This window comes from Triticum dicoccoides, chromosome 4B (genome assembly GCF_002162155.2).
Source record: "Triticum dicoccoides isolate Atlit2015 ecotype Zavitan chromosome 4B, WEW_v2.0, whole genome shotgun sequence".
Classification (NCBI taxonomy): domain Eukaryota; kingdom Viridiplantae; phylum Streptophyta; class Magnoliopsida; order Poales; family Poaceae; genus Triticum; species Triticum dicoccoides.
This window is the reverse complement of record NC_041387.1, coordinates 467,678,948-467,690,731: the sequence shown is the minus strand read 5'-3', so window position 1 is coordinate 467,690,731 and position 11,784 is coordinate 467,678,948. Positions and strand designations below refer to the sequence as shown.

The following is an 11,784-nucleotide window of genomic DNA, read 5'->3' as shown; positions in this document are numbered from 1 at the left end:
GCCGCTCCTCCGCGCCGCAGCGAGGCCACCGGCGCAGGGCTCCTCCGCGCGCTCGGCCGCTCCTGCTGGGGCTCGAGGCCTGGACGGCGGCGCAAGCAGAGGGTGGCTGCAGCAGAGGCGGCGGGAGCAGAGAAAGATCTCACGGGGAAGGGGATCCGCGAGGAGGAAAGGAGGGGCGGCGCGAGAGAGAGAAGGGGCGGCATGAGGGAGAGAGGATGGGCGCCGCGACAAGGAGGGGACGGGCGGCGCGAGGGAGAGAGAAGGGGGTGGGCGGCGCGAGGAGTTGTCCGCTTTTGTGCTGCGCGTTGGGTATAAGGCTTGTCCGCTCCATGTCCGCTAGGCGGACAGGTGACCCAAACGGACAAAATTCGTGTCCGTTTGGGTCCTTGCGTTGGAGTTGCTCTCATGGAAGGTAGGAGATGGCAAATTCTGTTCATTTTTCCGCAAAATTTCCTTCTTTCCAAAAACTATCATGCGTCTCGGAAGTCTATAAAGAAACCACCGGGACAAAACATTAAAAGATGTTTCCAACGAACGTCCGCTGGCTACTGCGGTCCATTTTTTTTAACTTTCCACCGACGAATTGCATTTTCTTCTTGTCTGATTTTTGTTTACACACATGGAGCTAACGAAAAATGTATCCGAGGCACCATGCGGGCGAGACGACTCACGTGGCGCGCGACCGAGCGGGAGCGCTTTTTAAGTTGCGGCTCGGCGACTGCTAGTCATCCATGCTCCCCCCTGCTCACTCCGCTAGTCCGCCTGCCTGACATCGCTTCCTGTGCCAAAGCCGACGCCTACAAAAGCAACAAGAAAAAGCTAAAGCAAAACCGTCCCACGGCCTCCCCCTTCCTTCCTTCCTTCGGCTCCTCCGCCTATCACGCCAGCCCCAACTCCCCTCGTCTCATCTCAGGAATCTCTCAAATGAGATACCTCGTACTACCACAACTATAGTGTAGGAGAACTCGATCTGCCCACCACCAGCTAGACCTTGGAATCGAGGAGCGAGCCGATCATGCCGCCGCAAGCCACCGCCTCGCAGCAGGGAGACTGCTGCCGCCACGGCCAGCTCCCCCGCTGGCACGGCGACGCCGGCGCCGATGCGCTGCCCTTCTACGTGCCGCTGCGCAAGCGCCTCTCCGTGGACGGCAAGTCCCCGGCGCCGCGGATATGCATCTGGGAGTGCGACGGCGAGGCCGGCGACATCACCTGCGACATCGTCCCCGCGCCCTTCCGCCGCAGCTGCAGCGCCAGGATGACGATGCAGCCGCCGGCCCCCTTCTTCCGGACGATGACGCCGCCGCCGCCGAGGCCACAGAGGGTGCTGGAGGAGGAGGAGCGGCAGGAGGCCAGGAGGCCTGGGAAGGCCATCCGCAAGGGCCACCGGAGCTACGGCCTCATGCTCAACCTGCAGCTCGGCATAAGGCAATGCCAATCAATGCCCGCCCCCTCCCGCATTTTCCCTCTAGTCATTCATCGAAACACTTTGTCACATTGATTGATTGTTGGCTTGGATTTATTTATGACATACAGTTATTCGGTGGGGAAGTCGTCGGCGCTGCCGTTCAAGAAGCTCTTGGCATCGGACTTCGACCCGCGGGAGAAGGTCTGGACGCGGTTCCCGCCGGAAGGCTCCAAGCTCACGCCGCCGCATCACTCAATCGATTTCCGGTGGAAGGACTACTGCCCTGCCGTCTTCAGGTGCCGTACTGCCTTGCCGCTCTTGGGCTCGAGTTGAATTGCCATATGTTGGATCTGTTAGGAATATGACAGGATCGTGGGGGGATGTGGTTCTTGTGCATGAGTGGTGTATTGACTACTGTTGGGTGATGCCTTCAGGCACCTGAGGAAATTGTTTGGGGTTGACCCTGCGGACTACATGCTTGCAATCTGTGGCAACGACACGCTCCGGGAGCTGGCGTCCCCCGGTAAGAGCGGGAGCTGCTTCTTCATCACCCAGGATGATCGGTTCATGATTAAAACCGTGAAGAAGGCTGAAGTGAAGGTCAGTCAGTGAGTCCATTTCTTACTCAGCTTTGATAAGTAATAAGGTAGAGGGGCGTGTATCCATTGAAATAATTTATTACATTGTACTGTGTCTTCAAAATTCATGTCGAGTCATTCATGTTTCTTAAATAATTTGGGTGCAACAATTGTTCTTTTCTTTCCAAAAGGAGTTCAAATTTGTGCTTGTTTCAGATTCCACCTTTAGGATTTTTTTTCTGGAAAATACTACAGTACTAATTGGCGATTTCAGCGTCAGACTAAATATAATCAATCTTGCTTCATAGGTTCTTATTAGGATGCTGCGGAGTTACTATGAACACGTTCGTCTGCATAAGTCCACCTTGTTGACAAGATTCTATGGCACGCATTGCATTAAGCAAGTTGGATGTCCCAAGGTAAGCAATAATCATGTGAGGATACATAACTCACTTCATTCTTGTTAGCTATATATTACTTCCGAGTGCAAATTATTTGGCCTTGACCTTATGTCAATCTATATAACTAGGTCCGGTTCGTTATAATGGGCAATTTTTGCTGCTCGGAGTATAAGATTCACAGGCGTTTTGATTTGAAAGGTTCCTCACATGGTCGGACTATCGACAAAACGGAGCGAAAGATTGACGAAACCACTACTCTGAAGGACCTCGATCTTGATTATGCATTTCGGCTGCAAAGATTTTGGTACGAGGAACTTATGAAGTGAGTTCCCCACTATGTTAACTAGATTGAATGCAATTTCATGAGAACTATAAGACCGATCCTAAATCTGACTCTTCAATGTAACATAGGCAAATTCAGATGGACTGCGTATTCTTGGAGACACAAGGAATTATGGACTACAGCCTATTGTTAGGAGTTCACTTTCGTAATGATTTGTCTGTGTCTAAGATAGGCCTCTCTCAGCCCATTGCTCTGCCAAGTAAGTTAAAATACATGGGTATTTGTTCATCTTTGCACACTCTGAATTATGATTTTACATACAAATATCCATTGGCCTGATAATTTACCAGATTTCATCTAATCTTAACTATCAGAATCTACTGGCAAAAGAAAATCATTTGAAGGCGGAGGCAATTTTTGTGAGCAATGCTTTATGGAAACAGGATGCAAAGAGAGGGATTTGATCACAGAATCCCGGTAAGTTATAAATTGCCACTCTTGCCATTCATAAGCAACCTATTGTTGACATTCTGGAACAACCGAAATAATAGCCAGGAGCCTTCAACAGTCAAACTGTTTTGATAAATTGGGTACCATGACATGCATATATGGGATGCTTTTTCAGTAACGTTGACATCTAGTGCATATTCCTACTTTAGTTCCCAGACATAATGCTTCTCCACTAGGGTAAAGCAATACTTTCATGTCGTGTTTTTCTAAGCTAGTTTTATGCTCTCATCATGATCCTATACTTTGCTGCCCCCTTTGTTCCAAACCACCTAGAGCACCATGGGGCCTTGCATGTTTGTTTAAGTCAAATGTCTGCAGCAAAGAGAACGGATAGGATACCTGCACCTTTTCTTCAAGGGGAAATATATGTGCCACTTTAGCCATCGCCTCTTCATGATCCTGATTAATAATGTAGAAACAAATTAAACATGGGGGTTGATTTTTTTTGGCAGGAGGCCATTTGTGCAGCTGGGCATGAACATGCCCGCCCAGGCAGAGCGCAGCTCGAAGAGAATACTCGACAAGTTCCTTTTGAACGAGAGGCACCTGTTCATAACAGCGCCGAGCGGGGGACCGTGTGATGTCTACCTCTTCTTCGGAATAATCGACATCCTACAAGACTACGACATAACCAAGAAGCTGGAGCACGCCTACAAGTCTTTCCAGGTCAACCCTGGCCGCATTTCTGCCGTGGATCCCAAGCTCTACTCGAGGAGGTTCCAGGATTTCATTCGCAGGGTGTTCCTGAAACAACAGCATTGAGGCTGAGAAGAATGCACAGGGTCTAACTGACTTTTTACATCTGGAGGAGTTTTTGCATCATGAGATAGATCCATTGGTGAATGAAGCTCATGGCATGATGGCGTCGCTGATCCCGAGCATGCGCTGAAACAGTGCGGCTGGTGAGAGGTGGTTTGGCTTTGGCCATTTCTCTTGTCTGAATAGGCGGCTGCAAGGAGATAGTAGTAGCTCTGCCGACAGGCATGCTGAAACCGGAAGGATGGGGGACGGAGCTAAACTACGGGCATGCAAAGCTCCATCTTTTGGAAGACTTGTGACTTTGCGGAGAGAGACTGTAAGTGCCTACTCCATGATTGCAGAGCTACGGCTGCACATATTCCATGACTAGCTTAGCTAGCACCTGCCTCTGCTTTGTAGTGCTCTTTTGTAATTTGTTTCTTCCTTTTGCACCAACCAGGAACCCAATTTTTTTTCTCTGGGATTCATTCTTGGTGTGATGTGCTGAATGCGGATAGCACAGGAGCGGTCGAGTGGGAATCAATCAGGCCTTGTACATGTTCACGTTATCGTGTAGTACCAAGACAACTATTGTTGGACTGAAAACTGATGCATCTTGTCGAAATTCAGAAAAAGGAACCAGGATGTCCATCCATCTCGCCTTCTTGCAGCTCTCGCCTTTGCTTGCAGATGCAGATGGCCAATCTCGTCGGCCGTCCGGTTGAATTTTCAGGAGACGTCTCATTCGTGGTTCAGAGAAAAGAAGCTGTAGACATTGTTGCCCTCTTTGCAAGCATTTGCAGGAAGCCTATCTTCTGCCTTGACCACAGTCGACTAGAGAGGCAGTGTCATTTGCATGCACATTTGTACTACTACTGCCTGTGCCGCTGCCATTGTGGACCGAGTGAAGCAAAAATAAAGTGGGAGGGAGGGGGAGGAGACACGCATCAAAAGGAGAGAAAGCGGGTGCAGGGAAGATGCTGGGACAGATCTGGTCTCCTCTCTCTCTCCTCATGCCATGTGTGGTGCTGTTCTTTTCTGCGCCTGCCTTCTCCTCCTCTCTCCATCACCTGACCTCTCTCTTTTTCCCTCTCCCTCTCGACTTTGCTTTCTTCCATGGCAATGGCATGCCATGCCAAGGCCTAGCCCATTTCGCCTTCTCCATCCGTCCCGTGCTCTTTTCGCGTGCTTCGCTTTGCACTGCTCCTCCTGAGCTGGAGCTGCTGCTGTGCTCTTGTGCATGAGTGTGGTGTGGACTGTGGAGGGAGGAAGAAGACCAGGTGGAAAGATACCACAGGCAGGGTGATGCGTGCTGCTTCCACGCGTGACGCATCCTGTCCACGGGCCGTTATGCCAATATAGTCAGAGTCGGTGGTTAGGCAAATAGGTAGGTACGTAGGTCTTGTTTATCGCAGCTCCCGTCGTTTGCACTTGTGGTGTACTACTACTCGCGTCATTTTATTGGATCTCTGCGGTAAAGTAGAGATTGCCTGGACGGATGACGCAAAAGCATCGGCTCCATGCTCTTCTTCACCATGCTAAGTTTTTTTTGGGTGGTCCTGACGGTTGATGTAGAGGGTGTTTGGGATCTGTGTAGCTGTGACCACTGGTCAAAAAGAAATGTACTCGTATATCAAGGCTGGATCTATGTTTACGCTTTACGACTAGGCAAATTTAACAATTTTGACTTGTGGACGAAATCAATTCACAGAATGATCTGGTTGTGAAACTATTTCACACCCCTGACCCTTTTGTGTAGCGCCCGCGACGCCGGCGCCACACCCTACGGTGCAGCGCCTAGCTAGCGGGCGTTGCACGCCAGTCCACCGTGGCAGCCCTGTGCCCCGCACCCAGCTGTGCAACGCCTCGGTGAGAGGCGCCACACAATGTGCAGCGCCTAGTCGTCGGGCACCACACATTTAATGTGCAACGCCTAGCGCTTGGGCGCTGCACTGTGACTTATCCGGCTGGCACCCCCTCCCCCACTCCCCCCACACCACACACTCTCCCACCCCCAACCTGAGCTTCCCCCTTCTCCCACTCTCCCCCCCTCTCAAATCCTCTCCCAAATCTTGCAAATCTGAAGAATTTGTCCATGGATTTCGAAGTCAAACCCTCCCTCAAGGTAATCTTCTTCGATCCCCTTCTTTTGATCCAAGTAATGTTATCAAATTGCTCATTTGTTGCTAGTTTGGGGAAACCCTAGTTTTGTTTGGATCTAGAGATTTGCATGGAGATGTGAGATGTTTGTTTGCCATTTTCCTATGATTAGGCTTTGTTAGTATGTTAGGGTTATTCTTATGGGTGTTCTTATGTTGGTGCTAGGGTTAGGTTTAGGGCTAGGGTTATGATTTTGGTTAGGGTTATGGTTAGGGTTAGGGTTGTTGTTTCATATATATATTAGGGTTTGTATCCTTGGATTAGTTCTCATGGAAGCAATGTTACCTTGTGTTCTTTGAATGCTTATAGGGATGGAAAGAACATGTGCGTTTTTTCATCATGGGGACAAAGACGCCTTCTTGAAAGGCAATATTGAGCCGGACCCGGATGAGCTTGACATGGTGTTTGATAGTAGTTCTAGCTATGCGGAGCTCTTGCAACAAGTTAGGAAAGATTAGAATTGGATGGACCCTAGTGATATCGTTGAGTTGGAAGGAAGGCATAATGTTGGTTTTGGAATGCACATCCGTTGAAAGACAATGCGTGTCAACTCGGAGCAACGTTGGGTTGCATACAAGGAGACGGTGGCCAAATCACTAGACAAGGCTCTTGAGTTATTTGCAACGAAGAAGGTTGATTCAAGGTTGCATTTGGACTTGAACCGGAGCCCTTCCCCTTTGGTTGCTAGTAGCCCCCCACCCTTGAAGCGAGATGAAATTGTTGAACCTCTTTTGACCCAAGAAGTGAGGCCAACATTGAGCCCGTTTACAAGCAACCAAGATGAAGCTTTGCAAGAGGAGAATGATGAGTATGCGGACGATGACAGTGAAGTTGATCTCCATGACAACAATGTGGGTGATCTCGACAAATATCATTTGCAAGAGAAAATGGACCATTCCATCCCTTTTTCCCGTGCATATGCATCGGACTCGGATGACGACACTACAAAAAAAATACACTTCCGTGATGATACGTGTTTGTCACAGTAGGTCGCGTTTTTTGTCATGCATGTACATCCATGACAAATTTATGACAGAATCAAGATAGTCATACCTGTGCTGTCGTAGAAGTGTTCCATGACAATACCAAAATTATCATCACGGAAGTGTCCACTTCCATGACGATAAATCGCGCGTCACAGAAGTGCTTTCGTCAAGGGTGACCGACATGTGGCATCCACCGTAACGGAACGCTGTTAAGCTATCGGGTCGGGTTTTGGATCTGATAACCCGTTAACAGCCCCAACCAATGGGGATTTTCCACGTGTAAAATCATCATTGGCTGGAGGAAACACGTGTCTGCTCATCGTTGGGACAGATGTCATCCACTCATTGGACGGAAGGCGCCTATGATACGTCGACACGTGGCACGGCCCAACAGAGGCCCATTCCTGTGAAAAGGCCGGCCCGTTTGACTTGGTCAAAATATGGCGGGCCGACCCATGAAAAGTCTGTTAACGACCTGTTCGCATATAGCCCATTTACAACCCGCTAACCCAAGGCCCGTTACGCCCTATCCGAATTAGGCCCAGTAGCGTCATCTGGGCCACCCAATATGATTCCAGCCCGTTTTCACTTCTGGCCCATGTATGGCCCATGATGTCTTTCGGCCCATATGAGGCCCTATGTAACTCTTGGCCTATTAACGGCCCGTGGTGAAACTGGCCCATAATGAACAGTGTATCACTTTACACCCATTAACGGCCCGTGGTGAAACTGGCCCGTAATGAACAATGTATCACTTTATACCCATTAACGGCCCGTTATTCCATTGGGCCGTTTCCAGCCCATGTTATCTTTCGGCCTTCTCGGAGCCCATTTATTCTTGGGCTCATTTCCAGCATTCGTTTACTTACGGCCCGTTACTGTCATTTTCTGCTTGTGGGCCAAATTCAGCACGTGGTTACAGTCGGCCCGTTTGTGGTCCGTTAATATGTTGGGCCATTTTCATAGCGTCATGAAATACGGCCTATTAACGATGGCCCGTTATGGTCGGCCCATGAGCGGGCGATTCCAACTCTAGCCCGTTTTACGGCCATAATGCGGCCTGTTTATTTGCCCATGTTATCATACTGCCCGTATAAGGCCCATTGATGATATGACCCGTAGAAGGCCCATTGTTTCTACGGCCCGTAGAAGGCCCATTGTTTCTACGGCCCGTAGAAGGCCACTGTTTCTATGGCCTATAGGAGGCCCAATGTCACTACAGTAAATATTAGCCCACGATTATTGTAGCCTAGTTTTAAAAAATAGGTTATTGCAGCCACTAGCAAACCACGGAAAAAGAACTGCAATGACTACAAGCAAACAAATAAACAAGACAACAAGGAAATAAATAAGCAAGCAACTTACGCTAGGCTATCATGACTATCACATATTACATCCACTGGGCATCAAAGTTCGCCACCAGTGCAAATAAACGCGCCGACAAAAGAATATACAAAACTGAGAGCACTTCAGAAGGCACTAGGCCTTGCCAGGAAGGGATCCCCAAATAGCTGAAGAAGCTGAGTAGACCTCAGTTGTGTCAACGATAGATGCATCAACACTAGATTTAAGGCATGATGGTGCGCACGACAGTCCTCTGACATCTTCATTGCATCTTTGACTTCAAGTCGGAGCTGAGCTGAAGCAAGCCTTTCCGCTTTAAGTTGAGACTGAAGAAGTCGAACTGATTGAGGCAGCGACTGCATAGAGGTTGTCTCACACCTGCTGGTGAGTAGCTTCAACTCGCTGTCTTCATCAAGACAGGACCTTGGGGTCATCTCGCTGTCCTCAAGATGGTTTGGCTCACTATCTTCCCTAAAGTTCTGCCCGGCATAAGAGATATGACTCTGAAAGAGAAATAAAGAGACACGTAACAGGTTTCACAATTATATAAGAAAATTAATGGATTTGTTCTGCATAAGGAACATGTTTTTACAACTACAATTTGAAACTGGTAGTTGTTGCAAACACCCAATCAGATGTAAACAGCAGTGGAGGAAATGATGCCTATCCAAATCTATACTAGAACAAAGTTTGAAGGCTTGAGAAGGATGAACTTACATTACATGTTAACACGGGCTGGACAAAGCCCTTCTCCATGTTGATGGAAGGATAATTCAATAAATTCCCCAAAGAAAATTCTTTATAAGCATTGCCATTATTCTACATTTTGCAAAGAGTAAATATAGATAAATAATATTCGAAGAAACAGAGGATAATGAAGCTCAGGTGCAGACTGATGATACATAATCAAATAGCAATTAATTAAGTACAGCGTTACAAGGCAAAAGGGAGAGAGGTACTGACAAGAGCAATGCAGTGCCCATTATTGTTTTGAGATCGTATGATCTTTTGAGCAAGGAGATTCATCTGAAATTAGTTTTCATACAAGAGAGAAGGTAAGGCATAAGCAAAAATTTAGGAGTTCAAATTTTGAATTGATATCATAGACAGTACCTGACGCTGGGCTCCCAGCAATTCTAATAGGGGTTTGGCCACTGGAGTAGGGGTAAAGTGTGGTACAGTTGGGCCTGTGTTTTCTGTGGCTGCTGATCTATCTAATTTAACAGGTATCACTACCTTTTCCAAATACCTAGTTTGTACTCCTTGAGGATCTGCACTCACCCTCTTCCTTTTGGACATCTATTACAAAAGAAAAACATTTGACTGGAAAAACATAGTGTGACGACACATGGAATAGGTACAGAAAATGGATAGGTATGGCATATAATCATATATGATGCTTAAACTAAGAAGATGGTGTAACAAAGTAGAAGTAATGCAAGAGGTCAGATGCAAAATATGTGCGACCAATACAACTTTGCAAAGTTAGAGCAAGCACCTTGATGGGTGAATAAGATAGGCCATCCTCCACCATGCCAAGTTTGTTAGCCAGTGGATCGTTCCGCAATATTCCTCTCGTGCGCCCATTCTTATATTCAATATCTGACATGCATGAAAACATTAAAACAAGTGAGATTTTCTTTGTAATGCAGAAGTGATTCTAATCCAATACTGCCTCCTTGTAAACCCCATTGTGCTATCTCTGCAATTCATTTAAAAGATGCCATGCATGCTGTAATTTGTTGTGTGCATTAATATAATGTGGCCTACTACTCAAAATATGAGAGCTCCAGAAGTGATGACACTTCACAGATGATAGCTTCAACATATAGTAAAGAAGAACAAGTCGACCTGACCTGACAGATTCAAAATATACTAAGGGAGAACAACTCGACCTGACCAGTCGACCGCAAGAGAAGAGTATCATCTTAAAGAAGAGCAGAAGAGCAAGCAGATTGAAGATATTACAAGTCTTTCAATACAATGTCAGTTGGCCACCCATGATGAACCAGAGCGCACAGAGAAATACTATTCTTTCCGGTCTCTCCATATGTGGCTCACATGCATTTCAAAACTAAAGTTGGAACATTTAGCTCACCAATTAAACATCTCTCAGTTTTACTAATATCAGCAATAATATCAGATACGAATTTGTACAACTAAGCTTGTTTAGCTCGATGGGTGGAGCAGTGCTATTACGACACGAACCACGTAGGCTGATTGTGGTCATCATAAAATGGGGAAAACATAAGCACGATGAGTACAGTGTTGACCGTGGCAGTGGGATGGCAGATCTGAAGCTGCAAACTGCGCAAAGGGTAGTTAGCAACCGATGTTTGCTTTGAAATAACAACTAAGATTTGGTATGGACAAGAAAGTATGGTCAACAAGTGACAAAGAAATGCAATTATGTTGTCTCTCTATATGTCGCGACATGCATTTGGAAATTCAAGTGGGACCTTTAGCTAACCAATTAAATGTGTCGGTTAACTAATATCAGTATCATATCACAATCATATTTGAACAACTAAGCTTTTGAATTCTGAGTGTTGTGTTGTTTAGCTTGAAGGGTGGAGTAATGCTAGTACGACAGAAAGCACCTACACAGATCATAGTAGAGTAGATAAAAGGGGAAAACCCTAAGCATCAAGAGAAAAATTAGGAAAGTGGAATTAGCTGGACCAGTGGGTGGCGCACATGCTTTTCGAAACGAATATAGGAACATTAGGTGACCAATTAAACGTTCTCTATTTTAGTGATACGAGCATCATATCAGATTCGTGTTTCAACACGTAAGCTTTGGGTTGAGGTCTTGAGGAGCAGTGCTAGCACGACACGAAGCACCTACGATGATGGTAGTGAATATAAAGGGGGGAAACCATAAGCTTTACAAGTATAGTGCCCGTGCCATGGCGGATCTGAAGGTGCAAACCGGACAAAGCTACTTCGCAACCAATGTTTGCTTTCAACTAGCCACTACAATTTGGTACGGACAAGAAAAGTACAGTAAACAAATTACGATCTATTTTTCGGGTGAGATCAATAACTTAAGCACATATGGAAGAGTACCACCTCTCTTGCGATGCCGTGTAGGCCTATGCTGATACGTTGAGGGTGCTGCGGGTGCGATGGCTGTCGGCGGCGGGGAAGAAGACTTTAGACGGCAGACGACCGGGTCGGGGGATATATCCTGTTGCCGTGGACGAGGCGGTCGTAGGAGCGGCAATGACAAGGGGGACGACGACGTCGATGAAGCGAGAGGAGGCGATGAAAGAATCCTGGTCCAGCGCCGTGGATGAGAGACGTCCATCTCTTGCAGTGGACGACGGGGTAGGGGTAGCGGCTCCGGCAAGGTGGAGGATGGGGTGGCGGACGGAGG

General features: G+C 47.4%; 1 protein-coding gene across 2 annotated transcripts; it reads left to right on the top strand.

The window, feature by feature from the left end:
- The first annotated feature begins 748 nt into the window (after nucleotides 1-748).
- Nucleotides 749-4,770, top strand: LOC119290920 (phosphatidylinositol 4-phosphate 5-kinase 2-like). 2 transcript variants are annotated; one of them, XR_005142091.1, is made up of 9 exons: nucleotides 749-1,425; nucleotides 1,534-1,701; nucleotides 1,840-2,005; nucleotides 2,292-2,402; nucleotides 2,513-2,706; nucleotides 2,796-2,926; nucleotides 3,042-3,144; nucleotides 3,630-4,252; nucleotides 4,376-4,770. XR_005142091.1 is itself a non-coding variant. In XM_037569602.1 (8 exons), exons 1-8 carry the CDS (start codon nucleotides 1,016-1,018, stop codon nucleotides 3,937-3,939), a joined length of 1,593 nt encoding a protein of 530 aa, XP_037425499.1. In that variant the 5' UTR covers nucleotides 749-1,015; the 3' UTR covers nucleotides 3,940-4,473. The 2 variants fall into 2 exon arrangements, 1 of the variants encoding a protein (XP_037425499.1); XM_037569602.1 differs by having other exon boundaries at nucleotides 3,630-4,473.
- The last annotated feature ends 7,014 nt before the right edge of the window (nucleotides 4,771-11,784 follow it).

Excerpts from the sequence above, each read along its gene's own strand:
- LOC119290920 (XM_037569602.1), top strand. The coding sequence starts at position 1,016 with ATGCCGCCGCAAGCCACCGCCTCGCAGCAGGGAGACTGCTGCCGCCAC. Across the intron at positions 2,403-2,512 it reads AGCAAGTTGGATGTCCCAAG|GTCCGGTTCGTTATAATGGG; the intron begins GTAAGCAATAAT and ends CTATATAACTAG. Across the intron at positions 3,145-3,629 it reads GATTTGATCACAGAATCCCG|GAGGCCATTTGTGCAGCTGG; the intron begins GTAAGTTATAAA and ends TTTTTTTGGCAG.